At 33.9% G+C, this 27,645-nt stretch overlaps 2 protein-coding genes and 1 long non-coding RNA gene across 5 annotated transcripts; 2 read left to right on the forward strand and 1 right to left on the reverse strand.

Moving 5' to 3' along the window:
* Positions 1-9,710: 9,710 nt before the first annotated feature.
* Positions 9,711-10,655, reverse strand: LOC132066023 (uncharacterized). The gene is made up of 2 exons (XM_059459428.1): positions 10,467-10,655; positions 9,711-9,959 (listed from the first exon to the last, which is right to left on the reverse strand). The coding sequence occupies exons 1-2, from the start codon at positions 10,653-10,655 to the stop codon at positions 9,711-9,713; spliced, it is 438 nt and encodes a 145-aa protein (XP_059315411.1).
* Positions 10,656-13,184: 2,529 nt separating this feature from the next.
* On the forward strand, positions 13,185-26,461 carry LOC132067244 (pentatricopeptide repeat-containing protein At3g04130, mitochondrial). Of its 3 annotated transcripts, none has more exons than XM_059460407.1 (2): positions 13,185-13,353; positions 24,743-26,461. In XM_059460407.1, exons 1-2 carry the CDS (start codon positions 13,268-13,270, stop codon positions 26,079-26,081), a joined length of 1,425 nt encoding a protein of 474 aa, XP_059316390.1. In that variant the 5' UTR covers positions 13,185-13,267; the 3' UTR covers positions 26,082-26,461. The 3 variants fall into 3 exon arrangements, with proteins under 3 accessions (XP_059316390.1, XP_059316388.1, XP_059316389.1); XM_059460405.1 differs by having other exon boundaries at positions 13,212-13,353; positions 24,451-26,461; XM_059460406.1 differs by lacking the exon at positions 13,185-13,353 and adding an exon at positions 23,425-23,468 and having other exon boundaries at positions 24,451-26,461.
* On the forward strand, positions 16,834-24,528 carry LOC132067245 (uncharacterized). Its single transcript, XR_009417098.1, has 2 exons — positions 16,834-21,013; positions 23,601-24,528. It is a non-coding gene; the product is annotated as an uncharacterized LOC132067245 (long non-coding RNA).
* Positions 26,462-27,645: the final 1,184 nt, after the last annotated feature.

Raw genomic sequence — 27,645 nt, forward strand, 5'->3', positions numbered from 1 at the left:
GTCTTCTTCTTCTTCTTCATTATCAGTGGTATGACCTACAGACGCCATTGATGTGTCTGAAATAGCTTCCATATTAAGATGCTGCATTATATTAGACTTAAATTCCTCCATGTACTGGGCTATGAGCTGTTCTGGTGGAATTAGTCCTTTTTTCAATTGGATTTTTCGAGCAATTTGCTCAAATGCCTTTGGTACTTCCTTTGTCCTTGAGCTGAGGGAGTCCTTATATTGTGCAATGGTTGTTTTAATTTGATTTATTAAATCCTGTCCTGGAATAGTTCCATCTTTTGATTTTTGTAATAATTTTTTCCAGAATTTTGTATAAAAAATCCTGTTTAAGCAAGGCATATTTTGCGGGGTATAACCCACTTCAACTGTCCATTTCATAATCCATGGAATAGAGAATTCAATGAAGAAATACATATTAGAAATTTCCTCAGAGAAAGTAATATTATTTTCCAAATCAATTATTTTTGGAGAAACATCAACCCATTCGGTATATAAACCTTTAAAGGGTTCTGGTAAAGATTTCACGGTTGGACCATAATGAATCCACCATTGATAAAACCAATTTGGTATGCCCTGTTTATAAACATTGGCACAAATTTTTATAAACCATGAATGTTTCCTATTAGGATTTTCATATAAAAGAGCTTTATTAAAGCTTTCAACATAATCCCAATAATTAAATTTAGCGGGACTTTTTGTTAAAGTGGATATAATCCTATCCTTTAACGGACTTATTCCCATTCATTTGGAGAAAATACTTTTTTGATGATAATTTTTAAAAAATTATAAATTTTCTTGCTATTAGCGAGGATAAAAATCTTTGAATTCAGTGACCATTGTATATGATAGGATCATTTCATAATTCATCCGATATTTATAAGTCGGAGTGGCGTATATTGACCGTATCAAAATACCTTTGCATTATTTGCCAAGGTTCATCTTTCCATTGGAGATCATCATTCTCAAGGAGAATTATTAACTCTCTTTGAGCATTTTCTTCATATGAATCAATGTCCTCATTATCATCAATTACGAGGGCAATGATGGGGGCATATTATTCCCCTTTTTACGTGCTTCTATAAAAGCAAGATAATCGACAAAAGTGATTTGTTTACGGGTATTACCGAAGTTTAAACATATCGGCGATTTTGTCGGCTATTAGCCATTTGTTGCCCATTTGAGCAAGAACGGTGCCTCTCTGCCGTTCCTTTTTGTCCTCTTCCTCTTCCTCTATTAGAGGGAGGTGTCAATGTGGGTCTCATCCTGCAAATGAGAAGATTACAGTTATGAACTCAAATATTCTCTTGTGAGAAAATCAGGGAGACTATTATCACTTCCCTTTTTGTAATGAATTTCAAAATCAAATGGTGCTAAAAGAGCTTGCCATCTGGCAAACATTTGTTTAGAAACATCATGTTTGCAATCTTTATTAAACATAAATTTTGCTGCTTGGCAGTCTGTTTTAATTAAAAACTTTTGATTATATAAATCACCTTGAAATTTAAGAACACACTTAACTATAGCAAGTATTTCTTTTGCTATAGTAGCATAATTCTTTTGACTATTACTCCATTTTTCAGAATAAAACTGGACTAAATATTCTTGTTTATCATTTGGAGAAAATTTGTTTAAGTATTCCTCCATAGCCAATATCGAGGGCATCGGTTTCAATAATTTTTTGCCAACTAGGATTGGCTAAAGTAAGACAAGGAAGATTATTAACTTTTCCTTGATTTTTTGAGCGCTTGCGTATGAGCATCGATCCAAGGTTTTGGAATCTTTTTTAATCTATCATATAGAATAGATGTATCTTTTGCCAAATCTTTATAAAATGGCGAAATATAATTTAAACTTCCAAGAAATCTTTGAAGTTGGGTTTTATCAGTAATAATATCAGGAAATTTAGAAGCAAATTCTATACTTCTATTGATAGGAACAATTTTTCCTTTTTCAATATTATGACCAAGAAATCTGATTTTGGTTTGAAAAAGTGACATTTTTGGTTTAGATATTACTAAACCATTTGAATAATAATTTTCTTGAATATATCAAGATGTTTGAAATGCATTTCAATAGTATTTGAAAATACTAAAATATCATCGATATAAACAATGATAAAATTGCTATAAGCCATAAAAATATCATTCATTATCTTTTGGAACTCTGAAGGGGCATTTTTTAGTCCAAAAGGCATAACATTCCATTCAAATTGCCCTATTGGAACATTAAAAGCAGTTTTATATTTGTCTGCTTCGGCTATTTGAATTTGCCAATAGCCTGATTTTAAATCAAATTTCGAAAATATAATCGCATTATGAAGTCGATCTAATAAATCTTTTTTATTAGGAATAGGATATCTGATCCATTTTAAAACCTTATTAAGGGGTTTATAATTTATAACCAATCTTGGAACTCCTCGTTCTGTTCATGTTTATTAACATAAAAAGTTTGTGTGACCATGGAGATTTCGAAGATCGATAAGACCTTTGTGCAATAAAGAAGAAATCTCATTTTTACATAATTCCAAATATTCAGAATTCATTTGACATGGTCTTGCTTTGGTAGGAATATTATTTTCAGAAAAAAAAATCTTCATATGGAAGAGTGACAATATGTCTTTTCCTATCCCAAAAAGCATTAGGATGGTCACTACAAATTTGTAGAGAAAACTGATTTTTTATAAACTCAATCTTATCCTGTAATTTAGGATTTTGTAAAATATCCTCAATTTGAAGCGTATAAATTTCTTGTTTAAGAAAATTGATTTGCTGATGTTTATTTATCAGCTTATCTTTGATTTCATTTAAAATCCTTGAAAAGGGTTCTGTTATAAACTCGAATTTAATGGGTTTATTATCATAGGTTCCTATAAAACCTTTATCATCCATCCATTGAATAGGAAATAGTTTATGGATGAATGGAGTACCCAAGATAACTTGGTTTGAAATATTTTTTACCAACACGAAGGTTTCAGGAATACAAACTTTGTCTTGGCAAATATAAGCTTTGGGTAATTTATAAGTAATACCCATTTTTTGGCCACTAGCAGACCTTAAACTATGAGTAGTTTTTTCAAAATATTTTGAAGGTATTAATCCTTCTTGTATACAACTTAAATCCCTCCACTATCAACTTAGAGCGATAACTCTTTTTTTGAAATTATAATCAATTAAAAGAGTAACTTTTATAAAAAATTTAAAAGAAGTAATGGTTTCTAATCTTATTAAAAAATTGGAACTGGGACCACTACTTTCACCTTCTTCCGTAGTAACAGTTTCTACAGTGTTATTAACAGGAGGTCCTTCCACAGTATTAGGAACTGGTGTTTCTATGATTTGTTTTCCTTTTCCTTCCAATTGCGAGACTCTATGGTCTAAGATCACTTGGTGTCTCCTAAGGATGGAAATTTCTTGCTTAAGGTTATGAACTTCTCGTTCTAGGTCTTGGGTGGTTGCCGGTGTACTTATAATATTCCAGCGTTCTTGGAGGAGTTTTTTGACTCCAGCCATAGTATAAGGTCCTGTAGGTTCTCTAATTTCTACGCGATTGGTTCTTCTTGGGGCTTCATTGTTTTGAACCTATTTGGTCTATAATGCAGGACCTAAGATTTGGATCCTTAATATATTTAAAGAGATCTACAAGGTTATTACCATCTAAAACCCGAATTTGGTTTTCACTAAGGCTCGGGAAACAAGTTTATAAAACTCATCGTCTTCCTTGGTTTTGATACAAGGTTGCCCTATTTGGCATGGTTGACACTCATCGTCTGAACTGGTTGAGATATAACTCTCTTCGTCTAATACCCTAATATCTTCATCAGAAGAGGGGTTGGAAGAACTATCACTTTCCTTACCAGAATCATCCTCGGGTTCTGGATCTGAATTTAATAAGATCTTATATAAAGATTCTCTAAGGTCATCATCTATGTTAAGAGCTTTAATATTCTCCTTCACCTTGCAATTTTTGTAAAAATGACCTACTCTGCCACACTTATAACAGGCTTTTGGGTTTTTGGATTTGATAAAATCCTTCCTTTCCTTAAAGGTCTTTTTGCGCCTATTCTTCTTTTGTAGACGCTTTTCCTTCCATTGTTGGAAGTCTCTATGCTTCTTTTTATGCCTATGAGGCTTCTTAGAAGATTGTGGAATATCCATACCAAATTGTCCACAAAATTCTCCCAATTGCTGTCTTTCATTAAGACCATGGAGCTTGATTTGCTGGTTTCACTGGCCAGTTAAAAGGTTGGTGGGATAATTATTTGACTAATGTGCAGCGACATGCAATTCTAAGCGCTGTTAAGCAAGAAGGTGAAGATGAAGCACCTGTTGCTAATATAGTTTATACACTTGTTATTAATATTGTCGAACATTTTTCAGGAAGATGGACGGATAACAATGAGTCTATTCGCACCATGCTTCAAAACCTTAGATGCAAGACCCTAACCTCATTTAGGTGGTATAAAGATTTTTTTCTTTGCGGGGTCATGGAATTACCATAATACTTCTATGAAGTCCAAATTTATAGATGGACTCCTCCTATTTTTGCATAAAGAGTTAGAAAAACTCTTAGGAAAGGGGAAAGAAGTATAGATTATAATAATTATACTTATGGTAAATTGATTGGTACTTGTATGCAGGAAGGATTAGCTTTATGTAATGAAATTAATTCAACGATTCCATAATATGAATTTTATAAATCGGAAAAGGACTGTTAAAAACAGTAAAAAAGAGGAATATGATACTCCTCAAGAACTAGATCTCCTTAATAAATGGACGATTCCTAAAATTGAGCCCAGAACAATTTACCAAATGGGTACTTTTGAGAAAATAGGTCTCAAACAAGTAGTTAAAACTATCAAGAAACTATGACTGTAGATAATGATCATGCTACATTTAGACTATTATCTGACAGTGATCTTGCCCCTTATAGGGTAACCCATAGATTTATGCATATTGGGTTAATACAAGTTGCATTCAAACCTTTAACTTTAAGAGGTTTACCGGAGAGCTTTATAGCAGCTCTAAGAGATGGAAGAAACAGAAACTGGAAAAAGTCTCTAATAGGGACTGTCCAAACAAGTTTAGCTTATGGACCAGTTTATTTCAATGCTTATCCTAACTTGCAGGTATCTTTGCAAGATGATAATTCTTTAGATGCTTTAATATTAAGTATCAAGTTACATGGTTATGATTATATGCCAGGAACAGAGGTAATATGCATATGTTATAGAATTTATTATAAACCATTATATACCATGAATCCTATGTGTAAGATCATGGATTTTAAAAATGAAACTATTTTAATAGAAACTAATTTTGGTAAATCCAAAATTATGACCAGAAGACCTATCAAGTGGGATGAAATAAATTTCCCTAAAGAGTGGGTCATTGAAGGAGCAACACCTCCTCAAAATGTTTTTACTGAAATTTCAGAAATCGAACAGATCCCAGATGGGACAGTAAAATTAAGGTTTCATGAACCTACACTTGCATTAGAAGAGGATGAACATAATAGTGTTCGAACTAGTATACCTAGATCTTTATCTTCTAACAGATCTTATATATCTCCTGTGGATTATATTGTACAGACCCCATCAAGGGCATCTACTTCACAGGTAAGAGATGATGATTCTAATAGAATTGATAGATTAAATATTAACCGTGATAATATTGTAACTGGTATTAAAGACCCAGAATTGACTGAGTCAGACATGGATTTTCCTATATTTAATGGATCCAAGTCAGAAAATTGATTTTAGTCGGGGATCACCCGCAAGACTAGAAATCAGTAAAGAGTTTTATACTCCTAAATGGATAACATTTAGAAAATGGTTTTTTGATAATTTCAAACCAGAAGAAACAACTATTTTCCAGGAAGAATTTTATAAAGACCTTTCTGCAGCAAATCAGATTATATCTTTTGTTCCTTGGTTTATGGCCAAATACTTTGCTAATTATATTTCTGTTATAGAAAGAGATTTTACTTTAACAAGTGGAGAAAAGGTCCAAAGTATTTATCCTCCACAGGCAAATTTTCGTATGGGAAAAGATTTACATTTCTCAGCCTTTTCAAAATTAATTGAAAATGGTGCCTTAACTGTCATGACTCATCATATTAATAATATGATAAGGCAACAAAATTATACTAATGTTTATATGAATATTTTGGGTGAACAAATATTTTCACTTCATGAAAAAGTTGATAAGCTTTTAAATAGTCTTAATAAGACTACTATTGCTGATAAGGGAAAACAGAAGGAAGTTGTTGCTACTCCAAGTATACAGCCTCCTCCTGAAATTCATGATTTTAAGATAAAACCCTTATCGCATTTAGAAAGACTTTTAGACGAAAAGTTTAAAGGTTTAAAACTTAGTCCTTTAATAGCAGAGGATGATAGATATTTGTCTGATATTGATTATAAGGCTCGCATAGCATCAGATATTAATAAAATTGATGAATATTATGCTGTCAAACCTACCCAGAGGATGTACTACTATCCTCGCCCAACTCCTCAAGATGTTTTATTAGAGGAGCATGAACATGTTATTTCCAACAGCCTATAGCGGAAGGAAATATATGAATGGAATATTGACGGTTATAGTGAACGCCAAATTTATTACTATTCATAGAATGTTAATGTACAGCACTATACGCAAGATTCATAAAAATACTGAAAGAGTTATTGCAGATATGATCATAGCTGGTTTCACTGGCCAGTTAAAAGGTTGGTGGGATAATTATTTGACTAATGTGCAGCGACATGCAATTCTAAGCGCTGTTAAGCATTTCAGATCATGTTTAGCCTTATAGGCTAAATACTCCGTTGAATTACGTCACATTAGACTACTAAGATCATGGTAATAATGATCTAATGCATTATGATCATGCTAAAACATGATGTTCAAGGTTAGGTGAGATTGACCTAGGCGGACTATTCAAAACCAGACGGTGGTTCTGTTTTCCGCCCGTTTAGCCGAGGATGGCGTTTGAGGGCATGTTGGACTTGTTCTGGCAAGAACAACCCCAATGCCAGGGTCAATAGCCTAGTAAAGTAACTTGCTACCTAGATGGCATCATGTAGCGGCACGATCCTGCTGTAAAAATAGATATATATGTATATACATATATACATATACATATATATATATACATATATATATATATATATATATATATATATATATATATATATATATATATCTATATATTAATTAATATATATATATATATATATATAATAATAAATAAGACATATATATGAGTTCTTTTATATACACGCATCTTCACGTGACACACGCGCGCGCGCACACACACACACACACACACAGCAAATATATATATATATATATATATATATATATATATATATATATATATATATATATATATATATATATTGAAGAAATTTTGATATCTTAGGAAAAAAGACTTATCTTTTTTTTAATTGAATATCATGTATTTCAATGATTTATAATATATAAATACACCAAACAACATATATATTTTTATGAGATATAAAAAAAGATTAATTATATGTATATACATATATACATATACATATATATGTATACTATATACATACACATACATACATACACACGCGCGCGCGCGTACACACACACACACACACACACACACACACATATATATATATAACATACACAATATTATATGGTTTAGATTATGTATTTTTTGATGTTCTTACTGTTTGTGTGTTAATATTTTCAGCACATTGACGTCATTTTCTACTACTTGCTAAAGAAAGGCAATATGACCGAAGGAGCACTTTCAAATATACCACCATTGACTGTATCTTCAAGCAAAAGTTTGATGAAATGTATCTTGCCTATAGCAACCCGGAAACTGGACCCAATGTAGCCAAAGAAGAAGATTACATATGTCATTATGTTAAGGGTTACAGGTTGCATGCAAGTGTCCCGTGGCATTCAATTGATAATGTTCTTATACCAGTCAACATCAAAGAGAAAAATCATTGAATTTTGGCTGTACTTTCATTCGATGACAAGTATTTTATGTATTTGTGTTTTTTAAGATAAGTTTTACATATTCATTTGTTTCATATATTTTGTATTTATGTGTTTTTTTATCCTTATGACAGGCGCCTTTATGTCTACAACTCATACCGAGGCGGTGCAGGCCACGATGCAGTTGTTAAAGGGGAAATACATAAGCTTTCTACCCTTCCGCCGCATTATCTACACATCAGTAGATTCTGCACTGAAAACAAGGCATCAGTTGGTTGAATCACCCAGCATATATGGACATGTCACAAAATGATAACCTTGAAGTGGAGTATGTAGAAAATCTGCCGCAACAAGATCTTATGAGCATGTATGTATTTTTCTTGTATTTTTTTTCATAAATGTTATTCATTTATATGATTCTATCGTATATTTTGCAGGGATTGTGGTGTGTATGTGGCACCATTCGCTGAATATCTGAGCTCGGGTGAAGGTATTCCAAAGATAAATTGATGCAAAGATGCTTCGTATTAGATACAGTGCACTCCTGTGGGACTACGCTGCACGGAAGGTCGATGAATATGCTATGAGCGATATCGAGGCACCACCAAGACCAGTTAGGGCACCAATAGATTATGAAAAAGTTGATGCAATTGATGTTAATCAGTAGTGCTTTGTAAATTTGAATTTGCAATGCAGACTATGACCGTTTTTATATCAAATATTTTAGATGTATTTAGTTTAAGAAAACAGATGTAGGTTGGATTATCTACTTATCAATGTTTTGGAGTTTTAATGAAAACATTTAGATTAGTCTACTTTTCAATGTTGAATGTTTTCAAGTTTGAAGTTTTAGATGTATGGATTTTTTGTGAATACACAAGTATATCTGACTATATTTAACATGTGCCACAGGCATACACATTCAAATACACCAAATACACATGGTATTTTCCTATGTTGGATAATCTTCTAATCAAATGTATCTGACTATATTTAAATATGCCACAGTCAGATACATTCAAATATATCAAATACACATGTATTTAATGTATGTTGGATTATATACTTAACAAGGGTATATGATTATTATTGACACTGGCCACAGTCAAATACATTCAATAACATCAAGTACACATGTATTTGATGTATCTTGGATTATCAACTTAAACAGTGTATGTAACTATTATTGACTTGGGCCACAGTCAAATATATTCAAATACATTTAGATACACCAAATACATCAGTTTTAAAAAAAAAAACAAATACATGTTGTATTATCTACTAAACAATTTTTTTGAAGTTTTGGAATACACCAAATTTGTCAGAATAATATTGCCTAATTTTTTGAAAGTACTGATCATCATTGTGTATTCATGTATAAACATATTAAGAAGTAACTGCATAATTCCAAATGAAGTTTTCCCACAATTACTGTAATGTATTCAAACTGACTTTCTTTATTCAAATATTGCAAACCAAAGAACGTATTTATCTAACAAATGTAAACGCCTATAAACAAAAATAATTATTTCTTTCGAGGAGCCTTACTACAAGAATGTCTATTGTGTCCAACTGTCCACAGGTATTGCAAGCATGTCTTTTTTTCCCAAGAAGTAATTCAATTAACGGCTTATCACGCTTCTTCTTCAGCCTACCAGGAGGTCTCTTGTATCTTGATGGCAAAACTACATCCTCCGAGATGTATGTAGGAATCTTCTATTCACGCTCATCAGGGAGAGGATCCACGGCTACATCATATGTCTTCACCACGGTCTGTGGTTTGAACAATTTTGAGCAATAATCATCAGCCGATAGATTTTTCTTCTTAATGACAGCCCATGCATATGGGTATGAAATTTCTTCTAATTGAAACATCCGACAACTGCAAGTTTTATTTTTCAAGCAAACTATGAAATGCCTTCCTGCATCATAGACTGTGTACAAGTATTCGGTTGATGATTCGACCTACAAAAAGTTATTAGATGTATTTGTTAAGCATTGAATAAATGCATATATATATATATATATATATATATATATATATATATATATATATATATATATATATATATATATATATATATATATATATATATATGCTTATAGTCCAATACATATAAGTACATGTTTAGAAGATAAAAACATTACGGTCATAAACATACTGCTAATTCTAATCATAGTCAAATACACCAAATACATCTAAATACAGTCACACACATACAAACTGCATATGCTAAATACAGTCAAATACATCAAATACAACTAAATATAATTGTAGGTCAGTTGAATATATTTAAACGTATTGAACGGAAACATACCGTCATAGGTAAACATAGATACTCATTTATTGACAACATCTCCTGGAACTTTTTACCGAGTGTTGTGAATGTGTATGTACCGTTTCTCCGAATTCCATCTTCCAAACATCTTCCACACTTCTTCGAGAAAATCAAATATAGGCAGTTCTCTTACCGCTACAAGGTGATAATTGATACACTCTGCTATGTTTGAAGTCATTGTCCATCCTCGGTTAACAAACGCATACACTCTAGCCCACTTTTCTCTTCCGGCTAATTCCAAATATTCAGCCACTCGAATATCTACCTTCTCAACCTTCCCCATCAACTCATCAAATTCATCATACGTGTATGCTTTTGCCATTGCATAAAATACGGGACTCAACACATCATGACTCTTCTTGTATTTCTTACCTACGTTGTCCTATAGATATGCACGCATAACATGGAATAGTTGGATAAATTCTAGATACAACTTTGATCATTCTTTTATGCCTATCGGATACAATACACATGTTCTCTCTAATTCCATAAGCTTCCCTGAACCACTCAAAAAACTACGTCCAAGACCTATCATTCTCCGAATCGATCACACCATATGCTAAGGGAAGTATATTACCTGCACACAGTTGCATTCAAACAAAGAATTTAGTTTGTAGAAATTCATTTGAGTATAATCAAAAGTTGTATGTAAGTGTATTCATGTCATTGCATATCAACTATATATATGTATTTGACTTACTTGCACTGTCTAATGTGCTTGCTGAAACGAATGTTAATGTGCTTGCCGAAATGAATGTTCCATTGAATGTTGTTTTGAGATGGCTCCCGTTTACTACCACAATAGGTCTACAACACTCAAAGCCCTTGATAAATGCATATAGTGCTATATACAAATACAGGAACTCATTGTCGTGGGATTTGCGCATTCTTATATATGAACTCGTGTATGTTTTATCCATAATGTATAGGTATTCGGGTAATTTGTTGTAAGAGTCTGATGGTTCACCCATTAAATCCTTCATAGCCTTTTCTTTAGCCCACCAAGTGACCATGTATGAGACATCCATGCCAAGATCATTTTTGACATCCTCCACTATATCATTAGAGGTGTATTTCCTCTTATGGTTGGCCATTTTTGGTTAAACAATTCCACCTATCAACCAACTTGTTGCACGGCGTTGCGAATACGCCTTATCCTTTAGCGGACATATAGGCTTGTCACGAAACTTTCTAACTCTGAACATTTCAGATTTACCAACACTTGACGCCCTGAATTTCCAATCACATTCTCCGAATACGCATACAAGTGTATAGCTACAGATACAAACATGAATACAAATGCATTAAGTTAAAATACATCTGTTCAATACATTAAGTTAAAAGACATCATTTCAAAACATTTAAAATTACCTTATGACATTAGACCTCTCAGCACGGAAATTGAACCTATTTGAAATTGCATAATTTGTCATCACAGCCTTTAATGTATCTTTGTCCTTGTAGACTTGATCAACATCAGCCTCTTTTTGATTCTTGTCTAAGATAACCAGATTGTTGTCGTTTTCAAATACAACAACAACCTTGCCACAACTTGATGACGCCAGATCTATAGACCCGACTGTTTCCATGGCATTCATTTGATTTGTGTATCCAAGTTGCAAACCTCTCCTTAAATACAACTTTCACCAGATACACAGTTATCATTGCTTTTATCAGTTGTAGTTATGCACAATGGATATATCGTTAACTGTTTTTTCGGTTTCTTCAATTCCACATACACTCTCACACCCATATCATTGTGGATTTCCATCGGCATATCATTACCTTCAACTATGTATTTGATGTATATGTTTTTCATTTGCGTGTCTAGATTCAACTGAGTTGCAACTGCTTGTAACAAATCTATATACGTCGAATACTCTTTGAAAGCCACAACATCAATTTTGAAATTCACATAACAGTTCTCATCGTTCCAAATACCAGAGTGTCTAAGCAATGATGATACAGTGGACATTTTTTGTATTCCAAAAAATGAATTCAATACGATTGATTAAAATCTAAAATACATTATCAAATAATATACAAAATCATTAATGGAAAACAATTAACAATGGAGAAAGTCAACAAATAAAATGATAAGCAAATACTGAGAATCAAATATACAAATACATTCATACATATGATAAAAAACATATGAATCAGTGGTTCAAATACATAAATACATACAAACATATGCATCACTGGTTCAAATACAAAAATACATACAAACATTCGTACACGAATTTGAATGTCTGTGTATTGATTCGCAGTTCATCACTTATTCAAATACATACAAACATATACAACACTGTTTCAAATACACAAATACATACAACATTTGTTGACATCAAATTTTTACCTCATGAGATGCGTATTTTAATTTTCAAATTTTTCGAGTCAAGACGGAGTAAGGACACTTCCTTTCAATTTTAAAATTTTAAAATCCCGAGAAAATTGTAAAAATGACTTTTAATTATTATTCCCTAAAAAAAACTGACAAATATAAGAAATACGAGTTATTTACGTTCATCCCGCTCCGTCTAGTCCGAGAAAATTATTAATTTAAACAACATATTAATTACGGCTCATTTTGACCGCATTTTTTCGCATTTTTTAATATCCCCGGAACTATGTCAATATTGAGCTTGTTTTAAAGATAATATTTTAAATTTGCCAGTTTTGAATTTTAATTTGTCTAAATAATTATTTCACTTAGTAAAATGAGTATTTTTAATATATGGTTTGATATGATTTAAATTAGGGAGGGGGTTTTAATTTATTATTTTAAACTAAGGGGAGTTAATGTTTTAAAAAAGAAAGGGTGTGAAGTTTGTTAAAACAAACTTCACACCCTCACATTTTCATTTCATTTAACCCAACCCCTCCTCCCCTCTTTCTCAGGCGATTTATTTTTGCTCTAGGGGTCCGCCGTCGATGGCCAATTTAGGCCAATCCACGGCTGTTCTTCGCCGGATTTTTGAGGGGCTTTGTTCCCTGTCACGAGTTCTCACCACTTTCAGGTTTAATTTCATATAATTTTCAATAGTTGGCCTCAAATTTGGATTATTTTGGGGATGTTGCTCGAGTTTCTCATGTGCATAGTAGCCATGGGTGGGGCCTTGAGCCCTTAACCAACTTGTGCGCTATGTACATTAAATGAGGAACTTAGGGTAATTTCCCAAAGAATTCGTTTGATTTGAGTACCATTTTTTGGGGATGATATCTTGTTTGGTACGATTTTAGTACTATTTGTTATGCTCTATTTTGAACAGGTCCAAGATAGTTTGCAACTTTCCGGTTCTTCTAACTGGTTTAAAATGAGTTAGAGTTCCCACCTTATTTTTTAGGAAAATCAGGAAACCTATATGTATTTGTGTGTCTACTCCATTTTAGTCCACGAAACCTATGAGATTCTAGATAAGGGTTTTATTTACCCCAAGGGGAAGGTATTAAGCATCCCTCAAAGCCTGCCTGAAAACAGTCTTTAGACTTAGTTTAACTGAACACTAGAGGGGGATTATCTATCTGTTTATCATTATTATTACCTGTTTTCAAAATGTTAAGACTTCGTGAAAAGCTACACTAGGTGATAATATACTAAGTATATACAGTGTATAAAAATGTAATTATATCAATTATCAAGTATTCATAAAGAATGTATAGTAAAAAACAATATATAAAAGAGTATAAAGAGAATGTACCTCGTAAGTATAAAAGTATATCTCTTAGTACAAAGAGTGTATATATATGTTAGTGTAAAGAATGTATAAACTATATTAAGAATATATTAAAAAAAATGCAAGACTATGTAAAAATAAATATATCAAGGATATAAAGAATGTGCGTCTATGTAATGTGCATCTATGTATATTAAAAGAATTTATGTATATTAAACATATAAAGAACATATTTCAAGTGTAAAAGAGTGTACGTCAAACCTAAGATGTACAAAGAATTGTATAACTAGGTATATTAGTGCATAAAGAATGTAAAAATAATTTACGCATATTCATTGGTGTAAAGATTTTATATAACGAAATTATTTAGAAAAGTGAAGTTTATTTGACTTGTTTCTACCGTTTAGTTAAAAGAGTGTTTGTTTAATGAATATCCTATCAAAAGAATAAGGAACAAAATAATTGTAAAACTATTGGTAAAAAATAAGTATAAGGAATTTTGGATAAAAAATGAGTGAAAATGTGTAATGCCTCTAAAGAATAAAAGATTTGTAAATGGACGACTTAATATTTGCCTAGCCTCAAAATGTGGATTTAACTTAATTAAAATATGTATTAGTGTAAACGAAATAATATAAAATGTAAGTTGTATTAAGAGTGTATAAAGAATATAAAATAAAGGATGGATTAATATTTTTGCCTAAACGTCAAAAGTGTGAATTTATTTAACAAAGTATTTATACCAAGTCAATTTAATCTAGTTATGAAAGTATTGACGGCCTAAGTCTTACCTAAAGCGAATGACAATTTTAAGTTTAATAAACAAGGCGACAAGTAAATAAATATATCAACCCGTCATTCCAAAGATAAAGTTTCCACTATATTATGAGTTTATATTTTGTACAGTTATAAAAAAGTGCGGAAAGTAAATACAAACAATGATTCGATGAAGTCTTCAGGTTCCTTCCGAGTGTCGTCTTGGGGATGTATCTCCGGGTACCTGTATAAACACTTAGTAAAAATGTTAGTAAGAGAATAAATAACTATCGAATGAATTAAATAAATAATGAATGAACTTAAAATAATAAAAAAAAACCGTCTTTTGTACATGGGAGGCCTTGAAAATTGACGGAAATTTCATCATCGGCCATTTGGTTGTAGTATTTGCCCAAATTAATTTAAATAAAATGATATGTGGGGTGAAAGCGCCAACAATAGCCTCTGAAATCGCGATGGTAGCGAGTTGGCCGAGGAAGATTAAACATAGTACTAATGGCGGGCACAAAACCAACAATTATTTAGTAAAAGATAATTAAAAATAGTCAAACATAGCAACACTAATAATGGGCAGCAACCAAACTATGGCAAAAATAACTAAAATGAGAAACACAATAAAGAATTTTGTAGCAGCAATACAGAAGCACAAAAATAGCAAAACATGGGCGAAGAACAATCAGTTGGGCCAACGAGTTCATCGGAGCAGCGAGCTTCGTCGGAGATACCTGGAAACAAAAATACAAGAAGAAAGTGAGGAGAAGAAGAGGAGAGAACAGAGGGCAGGTGCGTCGTTGCTCGCCTATTAATGGCATTTTCTGGTCACGTGGTGGTTTCCGGACAGATTTGTAAATGAAAAACAAAGGAAGCTTGGTTAACGAGATCAAAATGAAGAAAAGAGAAAGAAGAGAAAAAGATGAGGCGGGCAATGCTTTGTTCGCCGTTAATGGCTGTTTTCTGATGAACGAAGAAGAGGAAGAGGTTGGTTAGTGTCGTTTGATTCATGAAGGCATCGTGGTGGTGGCCAGATTCCACTCAGTTCGCCGGTGGTGGCGCTGAGTTAGTGACGAGGTGAAGAGCAGCAAGGCTGCTATGGGCAGAAAAACAAAGGTAGAAGGTTGTTGTGGTGGTGTTGTGGAGGTTTGTTGGCGTGTGTCATTTTTTTGGTGGAGCTCGCTGGTTGCAGCGATGGAGAAAGGGACGAGAAGGGGGTGGAAGGCATTGTTGTCATGGTGGTTTGTGGCTGCTGGCGGAGTTGTTTGCTGGTGAACTGGTGGTCGGAAAACGGAGGAGAAAAGCAAAAAGAAATGGTGAGGGGCAGAGTGGTGGTGTGAAACAGTGGTAGGGTCGTCGTGGGTGTTGTGGTTGGGTTAGACGGAGGGGTGTGGTGAGGAAGATGAAGGGCTGGTTTTGTGGTGGTGGGCGGGGCGTCGCCGGCGACAGTGAGGGTGGTGGTCGGCGGCTGTGGGTGAAGAGGAGGAAGGGGAGAGAATGTATAGGTTTTTTTTTTTTTTTTTTTTTTTAGGAAGGAGTAAAAATCTGAAAATTAAGTGTGTGTCTTGTCCCCTTTGCCCCTTTTAACCCTTATGTAAAAATACAATAACCAAGAATCCAACCCATCACCTCAAATGTCAACTTTTAAAAAGGTGACGAGACCTTGACTTGATCGAATTTTTGCTCTGTGTTTAAAAATTAATTGTTTCGATTTTCTCTGCACTGACGGACTGTACTAAAATATAGTTAATTAATACATGTGTAAGTATAAAATGTAATTATTAATGTATAAGATATGAAAATGTACTGCTATAAAATTAAGAAGCAATTATTAATTGCACAAAATGTGGTAGTATTCGCTGTACATGTGCAAAAATAATGATTCTTGAAAAATGACAATAAATTGATAAAACTCCTAAAATGAGGACAATTATCGATAAATCATCAAAAATGTAAAAATGTGTAAAAAATGTATTTCGCGCTCTTTAACGAATCAGGGCCTCCCAAAACGTTAATTTTAAGCACGTCGAGCCAAAATTAGGTGTCAACACTATTGCACCATTATAATCTAATAAATTTGTTTTATTGATGACAAGGCATACTATCCTAGTATTTTCTGATTTTATTTGAATTTTTTAGGGTATAATTAGTTAGATTCTTAGTTGTATTATGTCATTTGTGTGAAATTTTGTTGGATAAGGTACAATTGATACAAATTTGTTGAAAATTTTGTTGTCCTTTACTGAAATTCGAATTTGTTTGTGGAATTGGGGGGAAATCTGATTTCACTTTTGGTCATTTTTGTCCCTAGGGTTGAGATTATCATGTTATAAATAGAATAGGATTGTAACATTGAGGGGGTTCTGATTTTTGATCCAAAATTCTCTCATGAATAGGTAGGGTTCGATTGTCACATTGATCTTCCCATCCTACTATTATATTACTACTATACTGCTTAAAAATCTACTATTATTACACTATTGCACTGATATTATACCAAAATACTATTACTATGAAAAATTCAAGAACAAGGGGGTTGTTTAAGGTTTTTTTGGGGTGTTGGTGTTTGAAGTTTGTGATTCAACCCCTCCTTTTGATCTTTTGGTTGCCCTACAAAAAGGTAACATCACTATTCTCTTATTTTATTTAATTTTAGCACTAATATGAGCTTGAATAACTATCTTATTGTTTAATTATGTGCTTTGAGACTTTGGTTAGTTGATTTGATCACATTTTTGCCTTAGTCTAGTTGGTAATATAGTCTTGATAATGTTTAAGTTGCTATAATGTCACTGAGTTGATCTAAATCATGTTTGAGGTTCTCTTTGTTTTTATGGATTTCTGGAAACTAAAGGATAAGACATGATTGATTGTATAGTGAATTTGGTCTTGTATAGTAGGCTGTTTAAGATTTTAGCTTTGTTATGTTGATTTTTGTTAGAACTTGGTACTGTTTCATTAGAAATTTAGGTACTTAGCTTTGTTTTCAATAATTTCTGATCATTATGCTATGAAGATGATCTTGCCACCGTTTATTTGTTGAATCGGTTTTTAGTTGCTTGTTTGGCATTGTTCTTGATCTAAATGATTTTAAGAAATCTAATACATGGCTTCCAACTTGGATTCATTATAAAGAACCTGAATTTTTTAGAAATTTGCCAAGCTTAAGTCTATAGAAATTGAAACTGATCCTATGTCTCTTATTGTTCATGAATCACCTTAAGCAGTCTAATATTTTTGGAAAAGGTAGTTTGAGTTCCCTAAAACTTTCTTGCTGAGTAGAGTTTTGAAATCTTGAAGCTTATTCCTAAACCTGTGTATGTTGATTAATTGAACCTGTCTAAAAAGGAAGAGAAAAGAGTTGTTTTTCCTAAACTATGGAGTATAAGCATTAGCTTGTAATGGCCTGTCTTCTCTTCTTTACTGGTCCCTCACCTAGTTTATTATGAAAACTGTTCATGTCTCTGCTTGAAATTTGATTGTAGATTTCACGTGTTCTTGTTGTTAAGATAAGTAGGAGTACAAAAGGGTTAAAACTGAATATAGAGAGTAAAACAAAATAGACTTAGTAGCAGCTTAAGTTCTTTTTCTTTCTTCTGTGTGTTTGACTTCTTTAAGACTTGACCATTAGCTAAATTTCTCTTTCTGAAACTGTGCTATGAGTTGATTAGGATTTGAACTTTGTTGACCTAGCATCATTCTAAAAACTGAGACCAGAAGTTGTTTTATAAACTAATAAAGTACTTATTTGCCTATACTTGCTCTTGTTTATAAGTTTTAGACCTATGTGTGTATTGATTCTACCCTTCTTGTGTAGATTAGTCCAAGTGTAATATCTCTGTGACCTAGGATAGAATCATGACCCTTTTATGGCCACAGTTTAGTTTCCTTTGGACTCATAAGTGTTTCTATGTGAGTTTTCCTATTATCTATGACTTACTGTGACTCTATTGACACATGTTTGCACCTAAGACAGACTTATATTCTCCCTGATTATTGTGAACTTGTTTGATTTTGTCTTAAATCACTTTTTGCAACCTAATAAGACGCTTATGTGACTCCTACTCCTTGTTTTGGATTTCAGTGGGCAAATTCTGAATAAATCTTGGTATAAATCTTCATTTAGGGATTCTGTTAATGCTTTATGAGACTGGATATGTAGTAAGAAGATTTTAAGTGATTATTTGTGACCTTTGCAACTTAAGAATGGACTAAAATAAGAACTTAGAAGCCTGGAAAATAGCAACAAACCTGTGATATGACCTAGACTTGCTTAAATTAACATTGGTTTAGAAGAAACAACTTTGGACCTGCTACTTGATTCTGTGCCACATTGTTATGACATGAATGAAACTAAAAATGATTCTTTGCCATTTAGTTAACTTAAGAATGATGTAAAGATGAATTTCTGAAAACCATTTGACATTATTTGCTTTGATTGAGACTAGACTAGTCACTTGTTTATTTGCCTTGTCTTGTTATTTCTGAACTTTGCTAGGCATATGAAGATAAAAGTGATCTTTCCTAAACCTGGTTGATAGATTTGAGACTGTCTAGGTGGAGAGTTGGTAAAAATAGGAAAAATGAAAAATTTGTAGTCAAATTTTGATCTTAGAAGAGTCTAAGTGTCTTGGATTTTGTACGTATTTGTTGGCTTCATTCCTGGGAACTGGAAAAAGAATAAGGGTAAGAATTTTATAAAGAATTTCGCTTTTTGTATAAAATTTGAAATAGAAAAACTGGAGATAGGTCTATAAGTTGACTGCTTGGATTTTACCTCTGAATTTCTGAGATTTCCTTGTGTCTTACTCACTTGTTGTCCATGAAACTTACTATTTGTAACTTATTCTTTTTATACCAATATAGGGCCATAGTGTGTTTGAAATCCCCTGCTTCACACAGGTCATTAAAATCAGTAAAAAAGGACTAAGAATAAGGTCAAACTGTCCTTGGAAGGATTGATTGTGATACTTATTCTGAGATGTCACTTCCTTTATTGTTTACTTGCTGATTTGAATACTATTTTATGTGTCATTCGTTCCTTGGTACTTGCCTTACTACTAAAGACTCATGTGTGCATCTAACTCACTTAGACTAAGTAGGATACCCAGAAAAGGGGCTTAAAACCAACTTGAGGAGTTAAGTGTGATGTCTACATTCTTCCTCTTGGTACCCATTTGTGAAACCTGAAGATAGTCCTGTCATTTACCCCTCCTTATGTGCTTATTTGAGTTGAAACTATGTCTAATATGCTGAATTGGACCTAGGATAGTATCATGTCCCTATCTGCTGTTTGAAACCTCTACTTGCTACCTGTGTAGTTTCTGTGCAAATTCTGCAAAATGGACTAAGTGTGAGCTATTTTGAGGCCCTGCTAATGCTTTAATGAACCTGTAACTTGCCTATCTTGGACTTACTGGGATTAAAACTAAGCTAAAATGATCATAGACTTTTAAATTTGCTCCTGTGACATCTTTGATTGATAACAAACAGACTTGAAAAAAAAATGATTTTTTGGCATTTGAATTGGTTCATCACTGGACAGGTGTGGTTTCTAAGGCACTTGACCCCTAGTTCTACCCCTCTTTTGATTACCGACTCCTTAAAAATTGGAAATAGAAATATGTTGGTGTGTTTGGTAGTTTGTTTATGTATCCCTCCATCCTATGGTACTTGATTACCTGTTCACTGCCCATCCCCCTTAGCTACTGCCTTTTTTTTTCCTTTCTTCCCTAAAAAAAAAAAAATTAGAAACTAAGACTATGAGTGTGTTGATTGTGGCCTTTGCCTTGTTTCTTTTCTTCCATACGACCCGCTACAACATTCATACACGAATTTGAATGTATGCGTATTTGACTCGCAGTTCATCACAGGTTCAAATACACAAATTACATCGAGATCATTAATGAAAACAAAATTAGCCGTGTAGAAAATCAATGAATCAAATAAAAAGCAAATACTGAGAATCAAATATACACATACATTCAAACATAAGTTCAAAAATAAATGCATCCATTTATTTGAATGTACCGAAATTGATTAGCATCTCATCACTGGTTCAAATACATAAAAAAAATATACAAAACACTAATGAAAAACAAACAACATTGGAGAAAATAAACGAATCAACTGAAAAGGAAATAAAAAGCAACCTTTAATCACGAAAGTTCGACAATTAAGGAAAAAAAAAACAACTACTACAATTGATTATGATCCAACAAAAACTTTGCGATTAGTAAAAACTTAAAATACAATTGAATTTTAAGTGTTTTGAATTTATAAATCATGTATTTTTCGAATTACTTGTTGAATGATCGTAGGCTCTGTTTTGTATTTCCTCTGTTGTTGATGTTTTGAATTTTGAATTTACGTTACGTTTGTCGAACAAGGGAAGAGAGAAGGAGAATCGTATTTGAAGAAGGAAATGGACGCTAAAATTGTGGAACAGATTCTAAAAGATATTATTATATCTTGCTAATTTAAACCAGAGTTAATGCCTACTATTAAGGGATTTGTTTTAAAGATACAGCTTATGCTACACACGAATACACGCAAATACAGCTATGAATGGTAATATCGAAAAGGGTAGCTACGAATGGTAATATCGAAAAGGGTAGCTACGAATGCTAAGAAGCTATGATAAGGTAGTTATTCCTGTAAGTTTGCCTTTTTAGAATAAGGACAAAATTTAAATAGTGGCCTAAGAAGGAAAAAGGATACATTTGTATAGATCGGCCAAGAAATTCAGCTGCTTGTTCCAAAATCAAAAGATTCTCGAGGGCTTCAAAACCATTTTTTTGCGCGGATTTCCCTTCTTTTGGGGTGGTCTTTAAATTTTGCCCCCATATTTATGGTCTTTAAATTTTGTCCCTCATATTTGTGGTCTTTAAGTTTTGCCATTCGCTTGCAAAGGTGGGCGAATACCTGAGGTTCTGGGTTCGAACCCCCGCTCAGGCATAAAATAAAAAAATAATTTCTCGAGGCAAGGCTGGAGGGCATGAATGCCGGATCCGGCATACACTACTTAAGGAAAAACTAAAGTTATGCCGGATCCGACACAACTAAAGTCTGCCCCATAAGGCAGAACTTTTCCTTAAGACATAAACTTTACCTTATAAGGTAAACTTTTAGTTATGCCTTAAGGAAAAGTTCCGCCTTATGGGGTATATTTTTAGTTATGTCTTATGGGGCACACTTTTAGTTAAGGTATAACTAAAAGTATGTCTCATAAGGCGGAACTTTTCCTTAAGGCATAATTAAAAGTTTATGTTGAAAAGTAAAAAAAATAACATATATGCTTCAAGGCAAAGTCTGTCCCCTCATAACTAAAAGTCTGCCGAAGGAGGTAGAGCGAAATTCAAACTCTATCTTGCGAATTTTTTAAAAATTTTTGACTGAGCGAGAGTTCCACCCCGGAGTCCATGAGTTTTAGGCGAAGGGCAAAACTTAAAGACCAGCAATTTGAGGGACAAAATTTAAAGACCACTCCAAAAGAAGGACAATTCTGCGAATTGCCCCTTAAAAACACGTAAATGGGCCGTATGAAATTTGGGCCGATCCAAAAAGAAGAGACGGGCCGAAGCCCGAGTAGAGTAATACCAACCCAATTTTTTGCGCGGAGTGCCAGGGTCTTTAAATTTTTAAACTTTACTTTAAATTATGCCCCTCGTATTCTTTTAATTTTTGCCCTTCGCGCGAAGGTCGCAAAAATTAAAAAAAAAATATCGCAAGACAAGGGTTGAATCGCGTGTATGGGACCCGGCATACTTTTGTTAAGGAATTACAAATTTTATGCCGAACCCGGCATACTCATATAAAGGGCATAATTAAAATTTTAAAGTTATGCCGGTTATGCAAAACTTTCTTCAACAACACTTTTACATAACACAAATTGGTTCTACACTCAAGCCCCATTGTATGATCTATTAGTATGTTCCATGTAAGCACAATCACGTTGTGAAATATATTTTGGACGAGTGGCGTGTTGAAACACCATAAATTTTCGCTTGACTCTTTCGATTACCTAATAATTGCAAGAATTTAGTTGAATCAAGCTAAAAGTATGCAAAATCAAATATACTCTTTGACATAGTAGGCATGGATCATTTATCCAATTAAACTTTGTGAAGGAATTATCAAAGTTATGCTAAAGTCTCTGCGAATAATTGAACCCGCAGAGTTATCTTTTTTTTTAAAATTTTTCATCACAACAACTCGAGCACAGGTTCTACACCCCGTTCCCTATTAGCGATTGAGTTTCCGTATAAGCGAAGCCAAAATATATTTTAATCGAGTGGCATTTGAAACACCAAATTTTTAGGTTGACAAAATTTAAAATTTAGTTCGAATCAAGCTTTTTTGGTTGAAAAAGTATGCAAGGACTCCAATAATTTGTCTAACCATCAATATGCGGCGACAATCATTAAATTGGTCAAATCCTAATTGCCATTATGTGAAGGAATTATCAAAAGTTCAAAACACGTAAATGGGCCGTAATTCCTTAACAAAAGTATCTGAAATTTGGGCCGATCCAAAAAAGAAGAGACGGATTTGAATATGAAAAATTTTAAGAGCCCCCAAAGAAGGGCAATTCTGCGAATTGCCCATACCAACCAAACTATGCAGCGACCCGAAAAGCCACCACCGGTGCAAAGTTGCTAACACAACGCCGACAAGTATTGCTTCCCCTGGTAATTCACCGCAAAATCTTCTCCTTTTTTTTTTTTTTTTTTTTGTTATCACTCCTAAAAGTTAGATGCCGTTTGGTCTGACAATTTGTTCTTTATTTTTTCGTTTATCCTCTCTGGTTTTCTTATCTCTAGTGACGCCTTCTTAGAATCCATTACCTGTAGGATTAGTACTATTTTCGTCTTTTTATTATTTTATTATTCTCGTATTTCTTATTCTTATTACTACTTGTTTTTTCTCCTGCTTCAGTTTTCTTACTATCCTGCTTTTATTATTGCTTATGTTTTCATACTCGTTGTGCTTCTGCTTTACTTGAGCCGAGAGTCTAACGGAAACAACCTCTCTATCTCCACGAGGTAGGAGTAAGGTTTGCGTACACTCTACGGTCGCCAGACCCTATTTTGTGGGATTACAACTGGGTATGTTGTTCTTGTTTGTTGTTGCCTCCTTAGAATTCATATACACATAGGTAAAGTATCACTAAACTGGTTTACATATGTAGATTTGAGTCGTTTCTAATATTGAAAGTTTACTGACAACCCAGTTTGAAAGAACCTCTCTTTCAGGTCTTAAATTTGGAAATGATGTTGAAATGTGCTTCTTGTTAGTCTATGATACAAATAATAGTACTCCATCCGTTTCAATTTGTTTGTCTGGTTTTGACTTTGACACGGAGTATAAGAAAGTAAGAAAGACTTTCTGATATTGGAATCTTAAATTAAAGATTCTTGAATGTACCAAAATGCTCTTTAATCTTGTGATATTTAACATGCCATGTGAAAAGTTGGAATAAAAGAGTTGCCAAAAAAGGGAAGAGGCAGTCTTTTCGAAACGGACCAAAAAAGAAAGTAAGAAAAAACAAATTGAAACAGAGGGAGTAGAAAATCTATCTCTCTCTCTTTTTTCTCTCTCATGTTATTTGTGGTCTGAAATTTGTTTCTTTTCCGTTAAATTGCTGATTTCTTTTAAAATGTGTAAATGCAGGGACGAGAAATACTTTGCCGTGTTATCGGCCAACACCAATTTGGGATTGAGTCATAGTTCTCGTTGTTGTATTGTCTGGTACTGATACTAGTCTCATGAACTTCTATCTTAGAAAACTAACCACTAGACACTTATCTGTTTCTCTCCCGTTTGGCGTTTGTAACATTTCCAATGTAGCCTGTAGAAGTTGCTTTAGCTACTTTTCCACCCTGTCTAGTGATTTTCGTTTCGAAAGTCCCCAGAACTGCATGAACGTGGCAAGAGATTCTGATATTAATGTTGTACTTGCTAGAATAAGTCCTGGAAGCAGTGAGGCTGAGGTTGTCCAATCATTGCTTTCTGACCCGGATTGTGATTCCATAAAGATCACTGATAAATTTGTTGGTAGGGTGCTTTATCGGTTTAAAGATGACTGGAAGTCTGCACTTGGTGTTTTTAGATGGGCACAATCACGTCCCGACTACAAGCCCTCACCGGAATTGTACGATAAGTTGGTGGATATACTGGGAAAGATGAAGAAAATGGAAAAGATGCATTCTTTGATAGACGAAATGCATGCAGGCCATCTTATTTCTCTTAATACAATAGCCAAAGTTATGAGAAGGTTTGCGGGTGCAGGAGAGTGGAAAGAAGCAGTGAGGACATTTGATGAGCTGGGAAAATTCGGTTTGGAGAAGAATACGGAATCAATGAATTTGTTACTTGACACTCTGTGCAAAGAAAATAGAGTCCAACAGGCGCGTGAAATCTTCTACGAGCTCAAGTCGCATATCCCACCAAATGCAAACACGTTTAACATTTTTATTCATGGTTGGTGCAAAGCTAATCGGGTAGAAGAAGCGTACTGGACAATTCAGGAGATGAAAGGCAGTGGTTGTTGTCCATGCGTCATCAGCTACTCAACCATTATCAAGTCCTACTGCCAGCAATTTAACTTCCAGAAAGTCTACGAGCTTCTCGATGAAATGCAAGGACAAGGATGTCTACCAAATGTTGTCACTTTCACCACCATCATGTGCTTCTTGACAAAGTCAGGGGCATTTGAGGAAGCCCTTAAGATTGCTGAGAGGATGAAATCAGTTGGCTGTAAACCTGATACACTTTTTTACAATGCTCTGATTCATACATTAGGCGTGGCACACCGATTACAAGAAGCTACTCGTGTTTTGAAGGTTGAAATGCCCAGAAATGGTGTTCAACCCAATACATCGACTTACAATACTATCATTGCCATGTTTTGCCATCATTTGCAAGAGGAAAGAGCACTAGAATTTTTAAGTGATCTGGAAAGTTCACCATTTTGTAAACCTGATGTTCAGTCATACTTTCCGCTGCTGAAGTTGTGGTTTAAAGTTGGAAAGTCAGATGAATTCCTGAAAATATTGGTGAATGACATTGTTAATAAGCATCATCTAAGTCTTGACCTATCAAGTTATGCACTTCTTATCCATGGTTTGTGCAGAGCAAATAAATGTGAATGGGCCTATCTTATTTTTGAAGATATGATCCTCCAAGAGATTACTCCTCGATACAAGACATGCAGTGTATTGCTGCAGGAAGTTAAAAAAAAGAATATGTATGATGCTGCTGATCGGATTGAATTGTTCATGAAGAAAATGAAGACTGCCTGAACATTTCCTGGAAACTAATTTGATGATTCATTTATCAAGTAGCAAGTTTCTGTTCTTGTGTGCCTGCAGCTTTCCGCAGATTGTTGAATTTGAAATGTTGATTTCTTGATCTGGCATAACACTTAAATCTGGGAATAGTTTCTGTAGCTGTTGCTCCGGTTTGGTACATAGTTATACCTTGATGATGTTATCTTACTATTTCTTGCATATGGCTGCTTAATTAAGACAGATTAGTATACTGTTGCTTGGGTGCTGAATACAGATTATCTTGTGAATGTCAATATTGTAAAGCACATAACTTTGTTCTAACACCTTGTATGCGAGTATTGAATGTTGCTCAAAACTTATATTCATGGTTAATGAATTCAAAACATTTGTTTGATTGTGAAACATGATATGTAGAAGTATGTATAACAAAAAAACATACCGCTGTTTATTATAGAATGATAAAAGCCTAGGTTGTAGCTAGTGAGTATGTGATAACATGTAATACAAGGAAAGTAGGGAGAGAAATGAGGGGAAGCGCTGGAGCTTAAGAAAAATCCTTCTTTTAATTCCTTCAACAGTTCCCAATAACGGGGGAAATGTTATTTTGAGAGAGTTGTGGTTGGTCTTCCTTTAGAAAATGGATATGCATTAACTTTTTTTTTTTCTTTTAAAACTTTCAGGACAACACCGCTCAAGCTCTTGGTATCATTCTTCATCTTCTGAAAACAATAGATCATCTGATAGTGTGCGAAAGTGAGTTTAATGGGTGAAAGTTCAATGCATTCAGTTTCTATGTCTTGTTTCATTTGGGTGCTCATACTTGGCAATTTCTTTCAGGGCTGGTGCTGCTACGTTCAGGCAAGCTGTAGCATTGATATTGGATCGCGTGATTTCTACTGAGTCACTTCCAGCCGGGAAATTTTGTGTAACTATAATGCGCTCATGCCTCATGGTGATCAGCAACTTAATAGATGCCTATTGGGTGGTCTGGCCTGTCTTTGCTCTTGAACATACCTACTATGTTAACTGTGTGTTATGCTCCCTCTGTCTATGCCTGTATATTTAGTCATTATTAGTATTGCACCTACGCCAATCCATGAGTGATCGATTCACAAGGCCAGTGTTGGAGCAACTCTCAGGAGTCCACTGATGCTTTAAAAGACTAATTGCTTAGGCTAATGTTACAAAGCTCCATGCCAGGTTCTAGTTCATTGCTCATGTTCCAAGTTTGTTTTTTTCTTTCTGTAACTTGTGAAGTTAAGTGGTATTGAGAACGTCTAGATATATACTTAAGTCCAAGTTGATGCTTGGCGGATCAACCTTTTTCCAGATGATATGGCTTTTGGTGGATTGTTCATGGTCTCTACGCTTGAGTTGCACTCGCTCACACTAAAGTTACTTTGCCAGCCTTTGCTCTTCTTCATGCTGCAATAAAGAACTGGAATACTTGCTAATTTGTGCATTCCTTGAGAAGGATAAAATTGCTTCAAATATGTGCAGATGGTGTATGTGCACAGAAATATACGACCTTTTCACTGGAGAATTCCAAAATATTTGGATGATGATCTTGGAATTC

The sequence above is a fragment of the Lycium ferocissimum genome, chromosome 8 (assembly GCF_029784015.1).
Source record: "Lycium ferocissimum isolate CSIRO_LF1 chromosome 8, AGI_CSIRO_Lferr_CH_V1, whole genome shotgun sequence".
NCBI classification, from domain to species: Eukaryota; Viridiplantae; Streptophyta; class Magnoliopsida; order Solanales; family Solanaceae; genus Lycium; species Lycium ferocissimum.